General features: G+C 36.1%; 1 protein-coding gene across 3 annotated transcripts in view; it reads right to left on the bottom strand.

Moving 5' to 3' along the window:
• The window catches only part of LOC121422420 (E3 ubiquitin-protein ligase TRAF7-like), a 76,644-nt gene extending 53,392 nt beyond the window's left edge, over positions 1–23,252 (bottom strand). The window contains exons 1-2 of one of the 3 annotated variants that reach the window (XM_041617455.1): positions 23,241–23,252; positions 20,389–20,391 (exon numbers count right to left, since the gene is read on the bottom strand). Coding sequence is in view for 2 of the 3 variants with exons in the window: in XM_041617454.1 (XP_041473388.1) it covers positions 20,828–20,883 (56 nt within the window). In the remaining variant the exon portion in view is untranslated. Of the gene's footprint in view, positions 1–20,388; positions 20,392–20,827; positions 21,202–23,240 lie in introns of those variants that run through there. The other 2 variants (XM_041617454.1, XM_041617456.1) reach the window with 2 other exon arrangements.
• Positions 23,253–26,642: the final 3,390 nt, after the last annotated feature.

Genomic DNA, 26,642 nt, shown 5'->3' with positions numbered 1-26,642 from the left:
GGATATCAAACAAGGACATTCAGAACACATTGTAACACTTAATTTATTTTTCTTAACAAAAGACAACCTTCTACAGAACGTGAAAGAAAGGTTGCTATTTTTTCCTCCTTTGTTTAAGGGGAAAGGAAAGGTGAAAGATTGGATGTGACACAAAGGTGTGAAATTAATTATGATCAACAGGAAAGCAAGGTGAGAATAGATAGGACTGGGATTAGGAATATTGATTGATCCGATTGAATATTGCTCTCATGTGAATGATGGGAGGGAGGGGGGCAAGGTAATGATTATGCTTTTCACACTGCATTTCCTTAACCCCATACTATCCTTAACCCCGGACTATCCTTAACCCCATACTATCATTTTTTCGATCACACTGTCTTTCTTAACCCCATACTATCTGCTCAGCCGGAATTATTGCCTTAACCCCGGACTATCCCTTACCTCATGAATATTGATGATTTTACCATACAGGGCGTGATTAACGTGCAATTCGACTTCTGTGATTGGCTAATGCTTAGCCCCACTTTCCTTAGCCCTGTTTCGTTTTCACACTGCATCTCTAGCACCGCAATTGTGGTGCTAGCACCACAATAAGCCTGCTAACCCTGCTTTTTTGCAGGGCCAGACAGTACCGTACTATTTACCGTGCTAGCCTACTTTGCTAAAACGTAGTGTGAAAACGAAGTAGGCTAAGCTTAACCCCAGGAAATTGGCGGGGCTAAGACAACCCCCCCACCCCTTATCCCCACCAATTTCCCGGGGGTAAGGAAAAAAAGTGCAGTGTGAAAAGCATAGATGATGTCTTTGAAAGATCCCCTGAAAGAATACTTGATTGAGTCTACAGGTAGTCTACAGAGAGTAAAGACTAGACATAGAAGGTCTGATGATGATGCAGGAGTGGGTGGAAAGACCATGTCTCTGATACTGAAGACAGTGTCAGACATCTGTAATCTATCAAAGAGGGTAAAATCTTAATTGAAAATGAGACAACACTGTCACATTGACCACTCTGAGTCACAGCTGTAATGCCTATAGTCACTGTCGCCGAGAGTGTTGAGATGGTTTTTGGGGTATGTTCATACCTGTTCTTGGCATTCAGTTTAATGATATCTAATGTTGACAAGACCACAAAGCTACTGTATAATATCTCTCATTGGACTGAATCTAAATCAAATGTAATTGAAATTGAATCATTCGAAAGAGAATACAACTGTACACCATCTATAGAGCCTTGTAAAAAAGGGAAACAAAGAAATGTTCAAATTCATGAATAATGGATAATAAAATGTACATTCCCAAATATATGAACATTTTTTTCTCTCTTCAAAATTTCTTCGATCTGCATTAAGATCTTATCACGGACAGACAATCTTGTGATTCCAGAGCCAAGGTACTCTTAATTCAGACATTAATCGCAAAATACAAAAGCCATTGAGAGTCCCCAGTGGCCCAGGTACGCTGACTGACGCAATCTTAGTCCATGAAATATCATGAGGAAAGTTCTGTGAATGAGGGCTCGCTGAAAGATGTCAAGTCTAAGAGTGACACCCTAGGGACATTCCCAAGGAGGACATGTAAAGTTGTGAGGAGTTGGTGTTAAAAGTGAAATAATGATGTCTTTGGAATGATGGGTCATTCCTGATTTGGGGCTGTCTTGGGAAAGGTCAAGAGGAAGATGAAGTATTTTAAGAAGATCAACGGGATGATAGATGAACTGAGATCTGATGATGAGAGATGGGCAATTCTAAATCCATATAAGAACATTTTAAAAGGGCATTAGATCTCCCAAAATATACTTATCTCCTTACATCAATACTAGAAAATGTAGGAATATTTCTATCTAGGCAACAGCAAAACAGCTAAATATCTATACTATTAAAAGCCAAAACATTTATTAACTCAAACACAATTTCATTTGAAAAAGCAGTTAGCAACTGTACTTTACCCATGCCTAGGGTGTCAGATAACATTAAACAGCTAGCAATTTTTATGACTGCTTTAGATTACTAGAATCTTAACTTTCTTCATTATTAATTTTAATTATGTTCTTTTATTCTTTTTGTACACTTCTAATGACATAATATCATGAATGTTGTTTGATGGGAATGTGAAAGAAAGCATACTTTATACAAGTTGAGATTCCCTTCCAAGCTGGAGTTGGTTTCTCAAAACCATTGCAAGTTTCATACCAAAAGCGTTACAAGATTTCTATAGGACATCCATGAAAGGGCTTCTAAAAACAAGGCCCCAAATCTGCATACACCTCCAGCGTCCCACGTGAAAAATCAACAACCAATCGCATATTTTTCAAACAGAAATTCTGATTGGTTGACAGTAGGTACAGGGAACAACAAGTGCATGCATCTGGAAATTTGATTGGCCATTGCAAGTATTTCACATGGCTGCAACTTTCATGCAATAGAAGCTAGTTTACATCCTTCTCTCACTAAAAACCTAGAGGCCGTTCTCATTACGCTTTCTAAAACTAGTTTACTGGAAGCCGATTCAGGAAACCAGTTTGGGAGATCGCTTTGCTAGCGTTCTCACTTCACGTAAAGCGCTCTTGTTGCTATGGAAACGCTCTCAGTGGAGTGACACGCTTCGCGCGAAATTCGAAACCGCAGCACGGTCATTCTACACCTGTTGTGTGGAGTAGCGCGCTCAAAATGTGCGAAGATCGCTTCCCGAAGAACGGTTGTGTCCTCACTAACGCTAAAACCAGTTTAACGAGGCAAAGCGATCTTGAAAACTACATCGCGAGGTGGTTTTCCAAACTGATTTAGAAGATCGCTTCCAAGACCGCTATCACTACACGTTAAACTAGTTTCCACTAAACTAGTTTGAGGAGCATTGTGAGAACAGCCTCCTAGATAAAAACAAGTCTGATGGTAGGATAATGTCCTGCGTAAAAAGAGAGGCATCTTGAGATTTATTTCAAAGTACATGAGATGACAAGGCCTTGGCATGCTCCTTGAAAACACTGAAAATCACAAGGTCAAATCGATAAGGAGACAGGTAAGAATCTCTATTCCAAGATAGTTTGAACTTTGAAGACTCTAATTGAGACTTCCAGACAAATACTTTTTAAGTTCATAGACATCGATGTACTTTCAATCAGCAAGGCATCAAAAACACATAAAAAGGAGCCTTTTTAGATCAATACTGAGACAATTTTGTCTCTTTGTTCTAGTTGTTTGTAATATAAAAAGTGCAAAGTGACATCCTAGCTGCCTGTTTTTCCCCACAATTTATTCACAAGGGGATACTTTGATAGAAAAGGTCTTACTTTATCAAATTTTGAAATATTGATTTGAAAAGGGTAAATTTGAAAATGTTTCAAAGGTAAATAGAATTTGACAACCCATCGTGAGATACATTAAATAAGTCTTCTTGGCATGTACGGTATGAACATCAAATAATATGTTTGGGATGTGCGATGATTTTCTGAAAGATTATCAATTAAAAATACCCTTATTTTTCTTTTGAATAATAGTATAAAAATAGATTTAATTGCCAGTTATCAGTGAAAATAGAAAGAAAAAAAACTAATTGAGTGATCAAATTATTTTGAAGGGTGCACATGTATGTATTTCAACCTTATAGGTTACAAACTGTTCTATCCCATCAAAGGCAAGTCTTAAATGTGGGATTCCAATTGGTTGAAATTCATACTTATATCTTTTTGATGTTTCATCTCTTTTTTTTTTGTGTTCTCTCTCTCTTCCTATTATATCCCTCCTGCTTTCCTACTCTAGATCGACTTGGTCTATCCCTCCAAAAACTACACTGATGAATCCCTTCTCATTGGAAAGAAAGAAGATAGACGAAAATATCTCTCCCAAGCAACAAACACTCATCTGTCAGCAAGCTAATGAGCATTTGTCAGGATTCAGATCCCACGAATGTCTGTCCTGAGGGGGTTTAACACACGCCTGACTGAGAGGATTCATGGTTCAATGCCCTGCTGGGGCTCTTTGAAGATGCACCTCAGGAAGAAAGGGTGAATGCCTTCATGCTCCTCTAGAAGCACATCATGTTGTGGGTGAGGCGAAGCAGCATGGTGGAGGTGAGACGAAGCAATATATTGGAGGAGAGAAGTGTTTCTAATCAACCTGTTGATGGCTTCTACACTCCAGTTTCTTATCTAAAAATTACAATAGAGCGTTCCAAACTTCATTCAATTCCAATTTTTATATGAACAATCCTTACATAATCATTCAAGCAAAATAAAGCTTAATCTTGTAACCTATCCCAATATGATGTTCAATGTATATCCACATCTTATATATCCCTAAAATCAAGAATAAGAATCCCTGGAAAACTTCAAATTTCAATTAAGTCAACAGTCATTTTAAGTATTTCATGCACATTTTAGTACATTTCCTACACTTTCTCACATTTTTGTTTTGTTAAAGCTAATGTACAGTTGGAAGGGATAAAGAAACTGTAGAGGTATATGCAAGATGCTGAAATATATGCAGCTACATGGCAAACCACAGTTATCAAAATGAACAGATTGTCCAAACAAGAGTATCTAAAGTTAGGTTAATGCCCTGATCAGGAGTGAGGGGGGCAAACACCGTGTCATGTTACAACCGCATCCAAGGGTTACCGACGACGATCAAACTCCTTTATTAGCCTCCCAACAATTCTCAATTTCTAGACAAGACTCCGATAGAGAGAACCGATCCAAGCCCTACGTGAAAGCGGCAGTGATAGCATCCCGGTGCATAACACGGATCGTTGAACACCGAGGATGAGTGAGCATGTGTAAGGGGGAATATGGGTGTGCGGTCGCCCCGATTGCGTTCATGGACGATGACAAATACACGGGGTGTTAATTGTGAATGCTATGGTGTCTGTCATGTTCTTTCTCGTATTTCCATCTCTTTCCCATCTCAAAGGGATGACGTCAACAGAAGGACATGACAAGCCTGGGACTCCTACATGAACTGTTACATCTAGGGTCACATCTACTTGCAAATGTAGAAATTACTGAAAGAGTTTGTGTTAAAACTTAGTATCATAATTGAATGAAAGTGTGTAACTGGTAGTGCTATAAATGTACCAAAATAGATGTACCCTAAATCCCAATAATATCAAATAACATGTCATCAAATGTTATCACGGGAGATTATTCATACTTTAGAAGAAAACTTTCATATTATAACCAGTGGAACGCATTAATATCAATCATTTTTTTTCTTGATTTATTCATTGGATTTGAATTTAGGCTTCTAAAATTTTTGTTTTAATGTAAGCCCAAATAAATTTCATTATTTTTTCAAATAACAATTTTGTTAAAATGTTTTGACAAAGATGATCTCAAGTATTCTCCCCCCCCCCCTCCTTTTTTGAAGCTTTAAAATTTTCTGTATTGCTTCTGAAACTTGTCTGGAACAACTCATGTTAAATACTTGTACATGTAAAGAATATGAGTTTTATTATGGGGGCATCATGGTCTTGTGGTTACGACTCAGGCCTTTTAATCAGATGGACGTGGGTTCGAATCCCAGCCATGGCGTGTTCTCCTTCAGCATGAAATACCCAAATTGTGCTGCACTTGACCCAGGTGAATGGGTACCCGGAAGGATTTATTCCTTGAATACTTTAGCCACTATATGGCAGCTCAGCTTGAGCCGGGGCATTAAAATGATACCAAGCATCAAATGCAGTAGAGTATATGCAATTATACTTTTAGTAGCTGCGCTTTATAAATGGAGCATATAATTATTATTATAACATCAAAAGTTTGTAAAGTGACCGGTTAATCTTTCAGAAAAGTGTGAGCCATGATTGGCAGTGCCTAGTTTAAAATGTGAATGTGGCTTTATAGCAGTTTTTCTTCAAAACCTTCTATTCTAAAAATGACAGGGGATTTCAAAAAATGCTGTGAAATCCTGTGTTTTACAGCTAATGTTAACAAACCCAAGTCATCAAATGACTTGTAATGTGGGATTTGCCTTCAAGCTCTTTCCTTATCACTTACAAATTTGATCTCGTAGTGAAATTAATTGTCACAATAGAGAGTAATTTTACAATAAAAAGTAATCCCACTAAAGTGAAGCCTCGTGCATTTATCTATCAAATATGACCTGATAGCTTCTCAAAGTCTGTATCTAATAATATTTCCAGGCATTTCAGACCACACACAGAGTAAGGACATGACATACCCTATGAAAGGGATATACATATGACACTCATGAAAATAAGATTATAAAAATATGTTTCTACCAAAAAAAGTGATACGTAATTCCAAATCAATCATCAGAATTCAAAAGAAAAGAGGAAAGATGAGGAAATTATATATATTCTTAGAGAAGGCACTATGGGTGTGTTCATGCTTTTCATGTTCAAGCTTAAGTCAGGCTTTGGTGCGTGTTTAGTTCATCAGTGCTGGGTCCTTTCTGATTTCATTCAAACAACAATGTTAGATGCACTCTTTTAACATAATGGTTTCTAGAAATAGACGGTTTCTGGGGAAGCACAAATGCAACATAACATGTTAAATATATGTTAAAATGTCATTATAAACTTGTTCCTGGTTCATTGAGACCGCAACATACCGTAATACATTACTCTCTTCGAGGTAGTGTGGTTCACAATATGAACACTCGCCTCATGTTAAAGTACAAGTAGCATGCCAACATTCACCTAAGCATTTCAGTTCTCCATAGAAATTGCAATTGATTGCAGGTCAATTTCAGGTCCTAAAATCAACTGAAAGGTCTGCTTCTTGAACCAAGATTGATTTTATACTTCAGTTAAAATAGATCTATCACTCATAAATTTGCATCAGAAACTTGCAATTGATTGCAAATATATGATGATGATGCACAGCATTTGTATAGCACCATATATCTGTCAAAGACATTCAAAGGCGCATTGGAGGAGCCAGCCAATCTGGGTCGCCAAGAAGGGCGCGCACACAGAACTGTAACCCACAGGTCTCTCCTCCCAATAACTGGTTGGGAAATGCAGGTGGACCACTACACCGGGGTTTCCCCCTACACTCTTATTCGAATAGTGCAGTGGGTTCTTAACATGCAAAGGTGGTGATTCTCCTCTACACGGGGCCTCCATTTAACATCCTATCCAAGGGACGGAGTGTTTTCCACTGTAACATAGCCTGCATCTATGAAACAGGGGAGAGACGTCTACACACAACGCACTGGCTTCAGTCATCCGCCCAGGGTGGACTCGAACCCACGATCTTTGGTTCGACGGGCAGACGCTTTACCGACTGAGCCAACAACCCCTTATTCTGCCTTGACAAAGGACGTGTGAACGCACCCTATTATTCATTCATGGTCAAGGATAACTGTCTATCCACCTGTTTTATAGGGGAGTTTAGAAAACAAAATACAAACACATGGTGAAATGAATCACCATCCACACCAAAAAAAAGAGGAAAGAATAATGTTAGTTGGGTAAATTAATGACGTATTGTATTTCATCCCAGCTTGCCACTAACTTTCGATGGTGAGCAAGGGGTTGGGATGAAACCATCGTGCTATGAGCTTCCGTCATTCTCCGACTACCCCGAGAGTGCGCAATAGCCCTCTGAATCCGAAGTACCGATGGCGAACTCACAAGCATGCTTTGAAAACATGATCCCATGGTTTCATTTGTTACACAATTCTCTCGTTATCAAAGTTGTTTTAACCAGTCATCGGACTTTCCATTTTGTTTCCTTGTACAAAAAAGTTCTGGATGATACCAAGTGAGCTTTTGACATTGAAGTATTACTTTTCCCTGGAGAGTGTACTTATTCTAAGCTTTAAAAATCAAGAAGAGAATTAATTTGTTTGCTATAGCCATATGAACTGTAATGATGATGATAGAGAGAAATCAAAATGCTATCACTATTTTTCTGATGGCAGCGCATTTAAGATGACTGTTACTTGATACAGTGTAACTGAAACCTGAATGCAAGTGTTGAAGAAGAAAAGATGAAGGGAACAATATGAAATCCCAAAAAGGTGAGATTATTCATGGGAAACATCATACAGGATTTGAAGGTCAGGTTGCCCGAGGCTATCACTCTTCTGTTTGGTCAATGTCCCTTGGGAGTCTCATCCGAGACACTGGTGTCATCTACTGGTGATAGTGACTGGCAAGAAATTTAGGCTGTCAAAATACACCTAAAGACAGGTTTATTGTCAGAGAAAGGGCTCCTTTTGTCTGGTAGCATGACGACATCCACCCCTCCTTCCAGCCATATCTTTTCACGGTCTTTACGCTGAGGCCCTAAAATCCTGAAGCAATAATGTCATAATTGCTATGACATGATAAGCAATAAGAACAGGTTGCCCACTATATTGGGTCACCCTTAAATTGTTATTTCAAATATTATTCTCAGTTTGATAACATTCAAAGGATATACATTTAAAAATCACCATGTATCATGTCTCATTCTGAATCATTCACAATATCACAAGTATAGTAAATGCTTGGGAGCAATTTAGTAGCAAAAAAAAAAGAAATTTGTATAAAATATGCAATTGCATGTACGGTAAGTTTTTTTTTTCAATATCAAACCAATGACTAATATCCTAATAAAATCTTGATCTCAGTAAAACGCTTTTGTTTTACTTAAATTAGCTTCCACTCCGAACAAAATATATAGAATTTCCAATCCATTGATTATATACCTCTCCTAAAACATTAGTCATGATGTACAGGAACCAGATAAAGCCAAGTTACACACACTTTAATTTTGAACAAGGATTACTTCAACTTTTATAACCAGTTCCTTGGAAAAAACAAGTGGAATGCCTCTGGCCGTCTCACCTGCATCACGCGGTTCAATATAGCAGCAGTGCTGACTTTGCATACTACTCTAACTCGCACAAGATGTTCAGTGATACATGGTTAGTCTTATGTCCTCTTTTTATGAACTAGACCAATAAACTTACAGAGATATGATGGTTATTCAACAAAAAACCCCAACATGGCCAAAGTTCATTGACCTTACATGACCTCTGACCTTGATCATGTGACCTGAAACTGGAACAGGATGTTCAGTGATACTTGATTACTCTTATGTACAAGTTTCATGAATCAGATCCATAAACTTTCAAAGTTATGATGGTAATTCAACAGATACACCCAATTCGGCTAAAGTTCATTGACCTTTGACCTTGGACATGTGACCTGAAACACGCACAGGATGTTCAGTGATACTTGATTACTCTAATGTCCAAGTTTAATGAACTAGACCAATAAACTTTTAAAGTTATGATGGTAATTCAACAGATACCCCCGATTCGGCCAAAGTTCATTGACCCTAAATGACCTTTGACCTTAATCATGAGACCTGAAACTTGCACAAAATGTTCAGTGATGCTTGATTACTATTATGTCCAAGTTTCATGAATCAGATCCATAAACTTTCAAAGTTATGATGGGAATTCAACAGATATCCCCAATTCGGCCAAAGTTCATTGACCCTAAATGACCTTTGACCTTGATCATGTGACCTGAAACTTGTACAAAATGTTCAGTGATGCTTGATTACTATTATGTCGAAGTTTCATGAATCAGATCCATAAACTTTCAAAGTTATGATGGGAATTCAACAGATATCCCCAATTCGGCCAAAGTTCATTGACCCTAAATGACCTTTGACCTTGGTCATGTGACGTGAAACTCAAGCAGGATGTTCAGTGATACTTGATTAACCTTATGTCCAAGTTTCATGAACTAGGTCCATATATTTTCTAAGTTATGATGACATTTCAAAAACTTAACCTCAGGTTAAGATTTCGATGTTGATTCCTCCAACATGGTCTAAGTTCATTGACCCTAAATGACCTTTGACCTTGGTCATGTGACATGAAACTCTAATAGGATGTTCAGTAATACTTGATTAACCTTATGGCCAAGTTTTATTAACTAGGTCCATATACTTTCTAAGTTATGATGTCATTTCAAAAACTTAACCTCAGGTTAAGATTTGATGTTGACGCCGCCGCCGCCGTCGCCGTCGGAAAAGCGGCGCCTATAGTCTCACTTTGCTTCGCAGGTGAGACAATAAAACGAAGTGAATAGAAACAAAGAAGATGATGAGAGAGATTCCTATAAACAAAGGCAGAGAATTAGATATCTGGGTCATAATGAGCATTTAAATAAGAGTACATGTATGACTAAACCAGAACACGGCACAAGAGTTTCTTGACTTAGTACACTGTCTCCATGGCTTAGCTCAATTACAGGAGTTACAGAAAGCCATTTGTTCTTCATTTGTCCTAATTTGTCCAACAACAAATGACCACCTCTTTGAGTGTTGAAGATTGTAGATTTGTTTTAAAACATAAATGCACCACGTCTCCAAGGGATGAGAGTTGTTAAGCCTTCCTTTGTAATAGTACACCTGAAAGTGTTGAATCATGGCAGATAGAAATTCCCTCTTGGCCCAGGGCAGGAATGAAAGGATTGCTTCAAGATGGCCGCTCCTTTTCCAGGAGAGAACCATGTCCTGTACTTCTTCAAAGTTCAGGTGACCTATTCTCGTCCCTCTGAGGCTTTTGTTTCAATTGATGTTGCCCAACTCAAGTAAGAGAAACAAAGAAGTTTACCATTGTTGAAAAAGGTGCACATGCAAGTCAAGAAAAGGACATGTTAATGGTTGAACTGTGAACACACTTTCTGGATGATAAAACTTTAATCCCTTGCATTCGAGTACACCGAGTGGTCTAGAGAATTCTGTCTTTAACCGCTCAAGGAATAACATCCTAGAAATCTTTAAAGTTCACGCTGCTTGATACAAACCAAAGGATTCTGGAAGAAATTGTGCAATTGCTGAGAAATAAGCAAAATAAGTGCGGATTCGGGCACTTCTGTCGGGTCTTTATTCTAGCAATAATAATATACATTGTCCCACGTATGCCTATCTGTGTTGGCGATCTTCAGTGTGATCGTTTTCAGCTTAGAATTAGATTTTATGATTTCACTTTCAGTTTATGTACATGTAAGTTGTAACTGTACCAGATCTTGATCCACGATGATAGTTTGGTTTTAAAGATTTTCTCACAAAATCAGTGTTTTACTGCAACTACTTTCATTTAGCTTCATATTTATATATCTAAACTGTTAAAACCGAGCCTCTTCACACCAAGCTTTAAGGACAAGTCCACCAAAAACTTGATTTGAATAAAAAGAGAAAAATTCAACAAGCATAACACTGAAAATTTCTTCGAAATTGGATGTAAAATAAGAAAGTTATGGCATTTTAAAGTTTCGCTTCATTTCACAAAACAGTTTAATGCACATCTCGGTCGGTATGCAAATGAGGGAACTGATGACATCACTCACTCACTATTTCTTTTGTATTTTATTGTATGAAATATGAACTATTTTTATTTTCTTGTCATTGTCATGTGAAATGAAGTTTCATTCCTCCCTGAATATGTGGATTCCATTATTTTAACATTTTGTGCTTCAGGCAAGGAGGTGTTAATTGCCAAATTCGTAAAAATTGAAATATTAAATAATTCAAATAAAAAAAAACAAAAGAAATAGTGAGTGACATCATCAAATCTCATTTGGATGTAACTGGCTCGATCATACTACTATTTTGTTAAAAATAAGCGAAACTCTGAAATGTCATAACCTTATTTACTTTACATCCGATTTTGATGAAATATTCAGCACTGTGCTTGTCTGATTTTTCTCTATTGATTCAAGTCAAAATTTTCAGAGGTGGACTTGACCTTTAAGTTATTCTTAAATCAACATGACATTATCTCCAAGTCTTGCCCTCATGGTGAATTGAAATAAAAAGCATATACTCCACTAAACTAATGTCTATCCACATAAAGAGCATGAGCTTGGGATACAAGAGAGATATTTTGGTAAAATGTGTGACAACAGAAGTATGTTAGTGTGTGGCACTAGTTTCTAAGATAAATGTCGCCTACACTTTATAAGAATAAATTAAGGAATAAGATGTTCTAGCAGAAAATATAAAAAAACAGAGCAGCCACTGGCAATAAGGAAGATCATATCAAGTAACGGAAGAACAATTTGTTTAAGAGACACTATCCTTGTATGGTCCTCCTACTGCACTGAACATAATAGCTAATAGCAACCTAGGCAACATCGTTCATTTCCTTCAACTTAAACCCATCTGACATACAATCCATTACAATGTTCTTTAATAAAAAAAAGCCACATTTTACAGTGGCTGGGTTGTCAGAAATCAACACTCGCTGTGCAGTTAATAATATGTGTCTTTGCACAGATGAAAAAAATGTGTAGGAGTCTCATTCCGGAATGGTTTTCTGCCCACAATTGAACTCTGCTGTCGGGGGCTGAAGGATTTAACTTACCATATTGCCCTGGGAGTGTGTGTCCATATGCATACGATCAAACTCGACTGATGGGGTAACATCTCCCTGCTTTCAAAAGCCAAGCGAAGGAAAAAAAGAACATTCAAAAGACGACTTTCAACTGGTTTGCAGCAATGAGAAACTCATCACCATAGAGCGCGAAGAGGAGAAATACAGTGACCTCACAGTCCTCTCCAAGTCGACAAAGCAGACTGCACCAAACATGAGCAATACACGCTGGCTGGCTGTCTTGGCCAACAGGCAGGGGAAGTCACTGCTCAGATTTTTTTCCCCTACCCACCAAACACCAAGCCAAGTTTCCCCCACAAGTCTCCCTGTCTTTCCCTTTCAACGCTGGAGCGGTTGCTGCAGCCAAACTTCCCCAACTATTTTCTTTCCTTTATCATCCGAGTTACCCAGGCTACCCCTCAGGTGGTCATTATTATTATCGGTCATTTCACTTTTCCTGGCTATAGCTTTTTTTTCATTCTTACTGCTTTTTCATGACTTGGAGCGATATCGGAACATTTTTTTTCTCATGTAGCAATTAGTCATGACAATAGCTATTACGAATAGCAGTGACGTCGGTTGAAGGCTGCCACAGTTGTCTCTGTCAACTCAACTCCCCAGTTGGAGTGCAGCGCTGACACAAAGTCTGGATGGTACTAGATATTCTTCCTGCCACAGTTACAAAGTGTGGCAAAATAACATATGGCTCCCAAACTACCACATGGTGACCAGTCTTAACAGCTTTTGAGTGTTATTCAAATTCAAATTGAAAATTCATTTATTTCACATCTCTAAAATACAAACAAGACACAGTACAGCAAGATCAAATCAATCAAATAATTCCATAATAAAAAAAAACAGCAGACTTAACAATTGTAAAATTTGGACAAAAATAATGAATGGGATTTGAGTGAGGTAGAAAAAAAACCCAATAGGCCTATCTATGCTACTCCCTTATTAACATTCCTTACTGAAAATCGTCCAATCAAATTTTTAGATTGCAAGAATCATAAAGATTTCAATATCAACCAAACAAGCAAAGTAGTAAGAATTTCAATAAACAAAAGCAGTAACAACAACAAAGAAGAATAGAATATAAATTTTACCACTAAGAGCTGCATTCGAAATGGATTTGAAACAAAATGAGGTTTTCAGAAGTCCTTGAAATGTTTCAGAAAATACAAATACTTTTACAATTCTAATTTCCAAGTAGTAACATGTTTTCCTTTGCAAAATCTTTTCAGTTGAAAAATAATATGCAAAATAGTCTGTTTATGGCGCTTTACATGACTGTATTTGGTTGCAAATTTCGAACATGTGACTTGCATACACACTCACTATTGGCTTAAACTTAAACCCATTTTAGAAAGTAACTAATCAGTGAAATGTCATTTTCACACAAAAAATTTAAGAACAGTTTTTTTTTGTACCTTTTAGTATATCATTAGACAATCATTTCAAACCTGTTTCTGAAATGAAAAAAAAAACATCGCGAACCATGTTAGAATTAAAATTTACGCATTTTACAATATTACATAACTGTGGGTATATGACATCACAAATAAAAAAACTTATAATTCTAATAACCAGAACTTTCTTAATCTTTTTATGAATTTTCCTCAAGCCTTAACCAATATTTTTCATGTTTTCCAGTATTTTTACAACTAACTTTTCATTAGGGTCAACCTTGCCTTGAACATTAAAAGCATAATTTGATTTCATCTCTGTAATTGCATGTACCTCAATATTGCACTTAATTAACTTTTCACATTCCTTTTTTTTCATTAAGTTTCTGATAATGTGATTAATCAAAAGGAACAGAATCATAGTGAAAACTTAATGTTATGAACTAAAACAAAAAACCTGGAAAATTTGTGCGTAAGAAGTGCTGCTTTGTAAAAACAGCGATGATATATCTTTATAGCTATGACTGTTTTTTTTGTCCTTCTTGCATCTATAGATAGACAGAACTTGTTTGCTTTTAACTCAATCACATTACTGATAATCCAACGAATAAACTAATTTCATGGACCATCAAAAGCAGTGAAAAATGATTCAATGACCTCCAGACAATATCTCCCATCCCTCATGAGCTTTTACATTAAAAAAATGATGTTATTCTTATTCAACAGTCCTGTTCCATCAGGCATCTGCGCAGTCGCGTCAAACCAATTGCTACATCCTCTCTCCCGAGTATTTTTTAACAAACAAATACCCTCGGTCCTTAATATAAATCTCAACTGCAATCACGGGCCCTGAGCCCGTATATGTCTTCGTCGGTACCCCGCATCCCAGTGCAATGCGTACAGAAAGAAAAAACTGATAACGTACCAAAATATTGTTGTAAATGATTCCTGAAGGCTGTAATCAAATCAGGGAAATGAAGAGTCAGAAAGAGATTCATTAAGTATAAATTGGATAGGACAACCACATGCTCCTCAGTGGGATGCATAACATCACTACTTTTCTTCTCCATATCTGTTAAACTTTTTTTTCACCATGGTAATTCATCGTCCTAGTGTATAGGAAGTTTCTCATCGCTTCAAGGTCGTGAGAGCTGTAAATTAGGCCAAAATTCGAGTAGAACGCTCCCCGTCAGCGTAGGCGTCAAGTGTGGCCGACCATAGGGTCTTGATTAACTTAGAAGCTAAATCATAGATTCCTGATATAATTGGTGCATTATCATCTCCAATAATCAGGTTATCTATGAGTCTTTACAAAATAGGAAATCATATTGAAGAGAGAAAAATAATAAGAAAGGCATAAATCAGCATATAAGCTTACTTCTCAGAAAAAGGAGTTAACTTAATTTCAATTGAAATAAATATTGTTACAAAGTTTCAAGATTCCATAGCACATAAGGATTTAAGAAAGATACATATACAAAAATTTTTTTTGTTAATCTTCTTTGAATTCCATATTCAACAAGATCCTTTCTTCTGTATAAGAAACATGAATACATAATAACAATGATTTATATATTAGATAGGAGTGCAGGGCAAAGTAAATGTATTCTAAACTTTCTAAACTATTAATAACAATCTCTAATAACAAACTTCTTGTTTCTTATTATACAATACTGATACTTTTTGATGGAAGGTATATGTTCAGATAAAAAGTATGCCTTTGATCTAGAGTAGATATGTATACACTGATATAGGATTCTGTGTTTGTAGATTTGTACCACATGCAGTTTCTTCGTTTCATGTCGATTTCTATCATGAATGAATAATGAATAATTTCTTCAACAGCCGTCTTTTAAGTGTTTTTTTAAACGAATTTTCAATTTGATTATCATTCTACACATACTGCACATGAAACCAGAGTTTCCGAGGGCCACTGTGCATCTGACAACTGGTCTACGCTTACAATTTATTACAAACTTCTGCTTCTTATTGAAATTATTAAAGAATTCTCACTGTCAGACCAGTATTGAGGTCAGTAGTGTACAGTACATTCCCTACAACTACAACCAATGTATGGAACGAAGTATGTATAACACTATGTACACGAAAAGACACGGACATGTTTCAAGAATCATCTTAACAGTGGTTTTTACCATCATACAACCACCCAACCAATAAGATGCAAGGATATCAGTAGCTTATAACGGTTATCAGTGAAAATCACAGACAGATCACTTCATGAAATGTATCCATATGGTCAGGACTGCCAGGAAATGGAACATTTACCTCTCATTTCTGAGTTCACCTGGGAATTCTTTGATGAAGCACTTAATTGAGTTTAGAAAAGATATACAGGATAGTGTATTGGGATGCACATCTCTCTCTCTCTCTCTCAGAGGAAACATTAGTTTTACTCAATGTCATCCAATACTCAAACAAATAAAGAGTGAGTCATCTGGGTCTATTTCGGTCTAGAAACCATTGAGAAAAATTTTGCTGTTACAGTAACTTGAGACCTGATTCCATTCACAAATAATAATATGTTGCACTTATATGTACTTTAAGTACACATAAAGAGAGTTTTATCAGAAAGTAAACCAGTCTTGTAACAATATACATCAAGGTAGTTCATTTACCCTTTCATTCACTTAAGTATTGGGTTTTCATAAAAAATTAAAAAAAAAAAAAAAAAAAAAAAATCGAAATTTCACTTTAAAAGACCCCCCCCCCCATTTCATGATTTACTTATTCTAATTAATTCATTTTTTATTAATTAATTTATCTATTATTTCCATTTTTAGGGGGGGGTAATTATACTGTCTTTGCAAACACTATTTCTAAATATCAATCTCTCTATGGGCATTCTTTACATTTCTTTGCATACATACATGTAGGTGTAGCATTGCTCGTTGTTTCATCAAATTGGCTGTACTCTCCAACGTCTAATTCAATATACATTACTGGAAATACCACTTACCACTGATGATATCTCTCAAAGACATCTTTCCACAAATCCCTATCACGATTCTTAATACTATTCTACAACTCCCATCCCAATCCAATCATCAAGATAGGGTTTGAAATCGGATTTCACTTTAACGACTCCAATTCACCCACAGGAAGTGGAAGGACTCCCTCTCTCTACTTTTTTTTCTTCAGATTCTGACTAATAAGCAGGCCAAACGATGATTTTCTCTCTCGCGCGAGAAGCTTGATTTGGAGGTCTGGATTGATGTTTCAAAGTCGGAAGCTGATAAGTATTCCTCTGGGCCAAGCAATCATGACCCTTGACAGTCTTCTCTTCCACCTGCTCATCGTATCACCTTCACTTGGTTCCGATCACTTGTCTTACTACATCTCCTATTCACATCTCAACCGTTTCTGGAGAAGGTTACTAGATCTTCATTTTTCATCCCATTTCCATCCGCTTCTGTATTTAATTTTTTCTTTACATGTCCTTCTGCCTTCGTCAGCATTATTAAAGTACGCTTCACTCTTGTCTGTCACATTCATCTTTGCTTCTCTTTATTCTTCTTCTTTTTTTCCTCTTATACCTCTCACTCAATTCACCTAACTACATCCTTCCTTTCTAAAGCAGTCTTTACAGTAATGTATCAATCTAATAATGCATGCCTACTGAAAGCAGCGATAGGCCCAATCTTTAAGCTGAAATATCTGCTTTCATTTCTATTTCTTATTCCTTTCACTTTATGTTTCCATTCTTAAATTAAAGGGTAGCCATGAACGACACATAGAACAAAGTTATTCTCAATGAACCTTCATAAACACAAGAAGGCATTTAATAGCCCAGTTTGGGGGAAGTTCACAAATTAAAATGGCAACTCAAAAATTACTTACTTAATATGAGTCCGTAAATTATTTTTGGCAAGAATAATTACAACCAAGAAAGATAATCAACCCCAATGACTATTTGATCATCGCAGTAAAAGGCTGCTTGGAGTTACAAATGAACTATGGCATGTTTAAACCAAGAAGGTCACAATACACTACAAAATGTGTCATAAGCTGCCAAAAAGCTGTAAATAGCCACTCCTATCAAATGGATGCATAGTATAGAGACCTGTATAGTGAGATGAAAAGTGTGACAGCTTGACTAATTGAACTTCCTGATCTGAGCAGGTCATTAATAGATGGGGCGTTACTCTCACCTCCTTGGGTAGATATAACAGGGAGGACAAGCGTAGAGGCACGTATCATCCCCAGTCACATAAACTAAAAGGCTAAGTATCGTAATTGATAACGAAGTATTGACGCTAACGTTTGTTGTAGTATTGCTACATGTATTCCTCAAGTGCTTCCGCTTCTTCGATTATATACAAATTAAAGTGAACATGGTAATAAATAGGGATTAGAATGTTTTACTAGCTGCCTTTGACAGGTTTAACATTTAAAATGTTTGGGGGTTTGTGAGATCCTGTAATTTCAAATGCTTCCGTCCATGACATTCAAAGTTAAGTGTCTCCTTTATAAACTTTCATTCTATATTCATGTATGTTGGTTTTAAGCGAGCATGCCTACGTCTATTTGAACAGCACCAGCTAGAGATCTATACTAGTCATATAGTTTATAAGGCACCATTCTCACTTCTGTCCTAACACTAGTTTACTGGAAACTAGTTAAGTGGAAACTAGTTTACACGTACCGAGAACGGTCAAAGTGGTCTTGGAAGCGATCTTCCAAACTTCTTCAGAAAACCACCTCATGATGTAGTTTTGCCTCATTAAACTGGTTTTAGCATGAGGACACAACAGTTCTTCGGGAAGTCATCGTTGCACATTTCGAGTGCGCCATTCCACACACTGTATGTGGAATGCCTACATGTACGCTGCGGTTTCAATTTCGCGCGAAACGTGTCACCCAACTTAGAGTGTTTTCATAGCAACAAGACCGCTTAACGTGAAATGGTTTTGAAAACCACTGATCAAATGGGAACTTTAGCAAAGCGATCTTCCAAACTTGGTTTCCTGAACCGATTTCCAGTAAACCGTAGTTCTAGAAAGTATAACGAGAACAGTGTCTAACACATGCTCACAAGGATCATGAATCATCTTTGCTGTTTTTAACAGTACACTTCCAAGCATCTTTTTTAATAGAAAAACAAAACAAATGGACATTAAGAATATCATCATAAATATTTAAAATGAAATTTGTTGGATTTGGCTGGCTATTGGTTAGATTTGTCATTTCTTATGAATTATATCTCACCCATGACCAGGGTGACCAGATTTCACAAAATGAAATACGGGACAATCGACAAAATAAGATCAACAAAGAAGACTACACAGTGTTAGACTTGTGAAAAAATATAAAGAATTGAAAGGATCGAGGGTGAACGAAAGAATGAAGGAGAGAAAGAAAAGACGAAAGAAAAGAGATGAATTGAGAAGAAAGAAAAAAATGAAGGGAAAAAAAAGAAAGTTAGAATAAAAGGATGAAAGAAAGAATAAAAGAGAAGAAAAGGTTTCCATCATTCTTTGAATTGAATATAGAAAGAAAGGAAGAGAAGCTAAATGAATGTGTGAATTCAAAGACAAAATAAAGGAGAGAAAGAAAAAAAGAGGTAAGCCATGTTTCCTTCATTCTTTGAAAATAAGAAACAAAGAAAGAAGTAAAACAGGAAGGAAGGAGGGAAGAAATTTAGGGAGGGAAAGAAAGAATAAGGGAAATAAGGGAAAAGAATAAACGAAAAATAAAATAAAGAATGAAAGAAAGAAAGGAGGAAAGAGAGGGAGGAAAGAATGAAGGGAGGATGAGAATGAAAAAAAAAATAATGGAAGGAGAGAAAGAACGAAACGAAAAAGGAAAGAGAGGGAGAAGGAAGCAAAAAGAAAAGTTTAAGGAAAAAAATTAAGGAAATGAAAAAAAATGAAATTTAATAAAAAAGGCAGGTAAAAAAAGAAGGATAGAAAGAAAGGCAAGCAGGGAGGATAGAAGAATGAATATAGAAGGATAGAAAAGATCAAACAAAAAACAATCCAATCATCTAACAAAAAATCTTGATATTTGGTGTTTTTTTAGTATAGTAAAAAAAAATGTTTCAGATATTAATAAAATTTCGCAGTGAGGCATTGTCAACTTAACAATTTGATGACATCGCGGCATGATACACAACGAAGGCTGAAACAACTAGATCTAGTTATGAAAACTCATAACTTGTTTCTCCGATTACATTTACATCTCCAAATCAGTAACCTGAGAATCCATAATATAATTATACAAATTTCCCGCCGATTTTGTGATTATTTTGGTGGAAAACCTGTTTGTCATGTCATTGTTTGCACCATTGAGAATCTGCTCCGATCCTAATTGCCTAGCCAGTACCTGCCAAACACAGGCAGGAGGCCAGTTTGCAATGTATTGGGTACAGTTTAGCAAGAAAATCACCGCAGAACTTGCAAAGGTTTAGTTATCGATTTTATTGTTGTCTCTGCTTCGTCATCTGTTGGTTATTTAAAGAAAATTCGTCACTTTTAAATGTATTAACTACATTTTGTTCAATTTTCTGAAATACGGGACAAATAGGCGTCCCGGGAAGGGTTTGTCGGGACACCGGGACAAAGGAGCAAAATACGGGACGATCCCGGGAAATACGGGACGTCTGGTCACCCTGCCCATGACACCCCCTCTTCATTATTTTTCTCTTCCTTCTCCACCCCCATCCCTACAACTCCTTATATCCTCATTTTTCTCTAAAGATGTTTTAAGAGCTGAACCTAAGAACCTAATTTTACATCACTCAGTTTTGGCAAATCCTAATAATTTTTATAATATTTCATCTTCCCTAAAGTTAACAAAAAAAAAACCATATAACAGATTAGTCTCATTCAATACTCCATGAAATGATGAAAGACTCTACCCACAGAAATACTCTTATCTCTCAATAGAGTTTTCCTGTCGTTAACACGACAACACATACTCACACTGTGGTGATACACTAATACCGTGATATAATTGTACATATTAATTTCAATTCAACAGATGAATAAATCGACATTCTTAAAACCCTATAGACTACTACCGTATATCATTTACAATGGGGAACTCAAGCACAATATTTACCTTCCTTTCAAATCCAGTTCATTATCAAAATCAAACTCAAATTCAAGCATCTCCATGTTGAGAAATTCACAGGAAACACTAAAATAAATTGTCACAATCCTTGGTACAAGTATGTGTTCTTTCTTCACTGTGGACTCACATCGATGGCTTATAACAACATTATGGAGTCATGCTGGTCCCTCAAATGACTCTAACTCAAGATAATTTGACTTAAGTTGTCACTTCCCCCAAGTAGGTGTTGCAGATAGTACTGAAAACAATCACTTCAGTCCCACCAACTGAGTTTCATGTCGGTTTCTTTTCTGTGTTTGGACATAACCTTGAATCTTCAAGATTGCTGACCTTCTCTAATTAACTCTTTCTACACAGAGGATTAGTGAAAAGGACAAACCCCTCCCTGTTAGCTAAACAAATGGAATAGGTGGATCACAACTAAATTTCAATATTCCCTTTCGCTATACGGGTCCAAACCCTTGGAATACTCTTCGTTCCAAGAAACTTTCAGGAGACAACTCAGGTGGTACATGTGATTGATTTGTTTGTATTGATTATAATTTTAAATCTCATTTAAACTGATTAAATTCTCATATTTTCTTTCCCCCTGTATTTTCCTTTATTTATCTATATATACTAGTTGAAACTTCTTTCATTCATCTCCATGTTGTTCACTTTGTACTGCTGTTTTTAAATCCATGATGCTTTTGATGTCTTGCATGTACATACATTTTTATGTATGCCTTGTTGTTGAAATTGTGAATAAAATATGAATTTACATTTCTTAAATAATTTCATTCACAAATGTATTTATCATAACTCTTTTCAAATGAAAAAAAAATGAAATGAAACCTAGGAAACAATAGGAGAAAGCGGTGTTGAGGCAGTGTTTGTTTCATTGACACTAGGGTCAAAGGTAAAATGGTACATCTTTGGATAAGATTTCCTAAAGGTCAAGTCCACAACAGAAAAATCTTGATTTGAGTAAATATAGAAAAATCAAACTAGCATAACGCTGAAAATTTCATAAAAATCAGATGTAAGATAAGTTATGGCACTTTAAAATTTTGCTTATTTTTCACAAAACAGTGATATGTACAACTCTGTCACATGCAAATGAGTCAGTCGATGATGCCATCACTCACTATTTCTTTTGTTTTTATTGTTTGAATTATACAATATTTCATTTTTTTTTACAGATTTGACCATAGGGACCGACTTGACTGAATCATATAGTATTAAACAATGCTAATTCCACATATTCAGGGAGCAATTGATCACTGTCCAGAGGGTGGAAGTCCGGTTGGTTAATGTCCTAGGGCGTGGATGTCCTAGAATCCTTACATACATTTTCATGCATGTCCTGTTGAAATTGTAAATAAAATATGAATTTGAATTTCTTGAATAGTTTCATTCATGAATGTATTTATCATAACTCTTTTCAAATGAAAAAGAAAATGAACTGAAACCTTGGAAACAATAGGAAAAAGAGGTGTTGAGGCTGAGGCAGTGTCTGTTTCAATGACAAAGGTAAAATGGTATATCTTTGGACAAGTTTCTTTAATTTCTCTAGTGTCCATCGTATGAACTGGGCCGAGGAACACAAAGGTTAGCGATTATCCGCTTATTTCTTCCCCAAAATGGGAATAAAAGTATTAAACATGTAGATTAGGTGTGTCTTCACCAGATCACAGTACTTGCTCTAGCCCGCTTCAAGGTGGATCACCTGTTCAAAGCAAACTTCAGTTTGCATCAAGTCTTCATCAGAACCGATTGAGCCAAACCAAAGTTTGAGCTCAAGCACGAAGATGGCACGCATCTCCATTGCGGTGATGCTTTTGCTGCATACTGTCTATGTAACTCGGTGTGTCGCATGCTCTGTATTAAAGTTAAAAACAATCGGGCTTAAATCTGATCTGGTTATGATACCCGTATGTGCCAACACACAGCAAGTTAGAGCAGAAAAATAAACCCATTCTCTGATCAGCTACATGTACTTCATCAGACCAGCAATGGCAAGCTTGAGCAACCACTGTATTCTGATGAAGATGCACCACATTGAAGTAGAAATGATTTTAGCTCCAGAGGGGATTCAGAGTTCATGTTGACTGATATAATATAAACTCATGAATGAATCAATGTCCTGTACGAACCATAGTCATCAAGAACAAAATCATTACCCTTGAGTACCATCTCCATGCATCCATAGCTCCTGGAATCATCCCGCTGAAGGAACAGTTTGCTCGGTTACACTGCCTTACCTAACGGCACAAAGTTGAGTCATAGGGGTTCAAAACCCCTGGAGAGGAAAGATCATCTTCTGGATGCTACCGCGCCTCTCTGCAGAGTACATGTTTACTGACTCTTCCATTCAAAATAATTGGTGAACTCGTAGAATAGTTGTTGCCCTTGAATGTACTAAGAGATCACTGCAGGCTACAGAGAATATGTTCAGTGACTTTATCATTCAAAATAATTTGTGAACTCTTTTATAGTAAAGTTCTTCGAGATCACTGCACCTATCTACAGAGCAAATGTCAATGTCCAGTGACATTACTCTTCAAAACAATCATTGAACTCTTAGTGCAGTTGTTGCACTTAAAGTTGAATGCAAAGAACTTCCAAGATTGTAACAGATAGATATGTGAGGTCATTCCTGTTCAGGTTTAATGCATGCTTCGCTTGAAGTCGTTTCACGGTCAAAGTTACTTCTTTCCATCTAACACATGTACATCTACATGTACTGCAAACATGTGCCTTTGATTAATTAACATTGAAAAGACCATCTATTTGTTCCACTAACTCTGAAATCAAACAATTACTTGCGTGCTTATTTTTAGATTCATTCATGCAAACCCTACATGTACAAGAACAAATATAGGCATCATCAGTGACAACAGTACTCAAGAAAACAGGTTTTAAATCTTCAGAAAACAAAATCATTAACAAAATCATTCATAGAATAAAGAGAATTTCAGGATTCCTGCTCTTTCTCTTCATAACAGTGGCCTTCTTTCACCCTCTTGGGAATTATAAAAAAAGAGAGTTCACAGAGTCGTTTCATGTAATATGATAATTGATAGGTACATCCCAAGTAAAAGCATGGAGTGTTTTGTTATTCTCACTAATTTCCTTCTCCTTGAAGCAGGTACATGGAGGACACCAATCAAGAAGAATTAGAACAAGTCCACAATTCTATCATCTAATCAGGGGTGCGCTGTATGGCTCTCCATGGGTGCTTAAAACACCGGGCGTGGCTACCTAACTGGGTCAAAGAGGAGGAGGATGTTGGATTGACACCCCTTCATAAGAATACATTGGGGGATAATCTCACAGGATCAAACTTGGCGACTAGAACTTTTCTTTCTTTTCTTTCAAGCAAAACAGATATAGCATGGAAAGAATATAGACTCAAATGAATAATCTATAGTATATGTAGGTATTCTCAATATTTAATTTAATTTGGAATGAATAAAAGTGGATGGATTTTGACGTTAATCTTTCCTTTCCTCTTGCATTTATAAAAGATGTAGCTTGTTTCTATTCAATCATCTATTAATACTCTTACACTATTCCCGTGTTTGAAAATACCCTTGATCATATAAAAATCATGCCAATATTTTGCGATCAGTTTTTTATTTTCATGTTCACTAATGTACAGCTAATGCTACTCTGAATATTTTGACAGACAGAAAAATTGCTTGCAGAATTTGATTTCAATAATAATTATGAAATGAACAAATCATTTACAGAATGAATAAAAAAATATTTTTGGTTTAATTTCCAGAACTTCCATTGCAAAGTCCCTGTTTGAAACATAAACACTGTACATGTAAATTCATCATGCCTCAAACACACAATACAGACAAAAATGAAAGTTTATTTATGATAATTTCCTGAAGTACTGCCCATTACTGAATCAGTGATTGACCAAGACACCTTACTCATCAAAATGGTTACTCAATGATAAGGTCAATTGTTTAATATAACCAAGTGACCACTTCCCAAAGGTGATAAATCCTAGTTAGAATCCATTATGACAGGCATTTCACCAAAAGAGTGCTTTTAATTTATTTACATTCTCTTCTGCTCACTCGTAGTCACATCCCTTGAATTATGAACCTATTGTAAATTGAAATCAAAGTTTTAATCCCTGCAAATTAATAATAATAATATAAATCATACCTAAACAAATACATAAATAAATATAACAAACAATGAAAGAAAGAAAGAAATGAAAGAAAGAATGAATTAATGAATAAATGAATTGATTAATTAAAATTAATAAAAATGATTGAATAAATGAATAAAATCAGTCAATCAATTTAATAATAAACAGAATAATAAAATATAATAAGACCTCATACAAAAAAAATGCATGTAAAATCCTTTTTTTAAAGAAAGCCTGCAATGAAAGATGAACATTTCTACGTTCATTAAAACTAAGCAAATTGTCAGCATTATCTCAAATGGAAAACCATCCACCTACATTCCTCTCCATCAGTTTAAACTACATAATCTCTTTCTCCATTAATCTTTAAAAAAAAAATCACAAATGATATTTAACAAACTGAACCTTGAGTTCTACAGAACATGCTACAATTTCGAGTCATATACATGTACATCACGAAGCACAAATTAAAGGGTGTTAATAGTATTTTCATCTTAATTTCAAATCTTACACAGATCTGTTCAAAAGATTATAAGATAATGCAAATACTGAAAATGCATTCACTTCTAATATCACTACTTAATAAGATAGCTTTTGACCTTGCTCTATTCTGATTACATGAAACCCTTTACTCCCTGTACAGTATACATGAGGTTCATATTTGTGTACTCAGAAAAACACAATATTCTAATTTGTATGGAACAAACTTAAAGTTTTGAAGAAAAGAATGTTGCAATCCTTTGTCTATTAAAGTTTGTATTTTTTTTCATTACAATTTGGTCTAAAAATTTGCATCAATGAAAATTAAAAAAGAAGAATCTAAAGCAAAAGAAGCAGACATGTATGCTGAAGACTGTGTGCATTCATGTAAAAGTACTTGCATTTTTCCAACCTTTGAAGCCTGACTAAACCCTTGGTAATAGCAGACCTGCCAACGTCTGGGAATGAAACACTGTATTCTGGGATAAAAAAATGTATTTTTCCCCCAAAAAAGTGCATTAATGCTTGGCACACTCGCTCATTGCGGCGCTCAAGCTGCATGCAAGCTAAAATGTGCAATGCTCTTGCAGATGAAAAACAAAACCACCCATTGAAACATGTGTATATCTCACCCTGGTTTTAACAAAATGATTGAAAAAAACAAGTTACCTGAAATTACATTGATCTAATAACCATATTTTTAAAATAGGTGTATTTTTTCAGGATCGCGATTGGCCAATATGCGTCACATGACATCCAACTTTTTTGAGCGTTTCCTGCTCGAGCGAGGCATCAATGCATTATGGTCTGATGCCGTGAATGAATAATCCTGAGTGCATCTGCACCTACGAATTAGCGCGATAATTCGTAAAATAGCACGCTATTTTTTGCATCCCAAGTTGACTTGGGATTGCAATCTCAAGATTAATCCTACAAACTAGCGTGATAATTGCATCTCCATTACAAATAATCTCGAGATTGTTCAGATTGGGATAATTTGTCGGATCAGAAATAGCGCGCTAATTTTAAAACTCGGGATGGTGCACACGGCCCTAGTGAATTTTTCTCTCTTTTTTTTGTGACAATCATTTCATTCTTTCACCAATAGACATCCCATCTTTGATGACTTAGATGATTGCATATCAGAAAGCTACATACAAATATCCTGAA

This window comes from Lytechinus variegatus, chromosome 10 (assembly GCF_018143015.1).
Source record: "Lytechinus variegatus isolate NC3 chromosome 10, Lvar_3.0, whole genome shotgun sequence".
Taxonomy (NCBI): Eukaryota; Metazoa; Echinodermata; class Echinoidea; order Temnopleuroida; family Toxopneustidae; genus Lytechinus; species Lytechinus variegatus.
The sequence above is the reverse complement of the archived record's forward strand: the minus strand, read 5'-3'. Positions and strand labels throughout refer to the sequence as shown.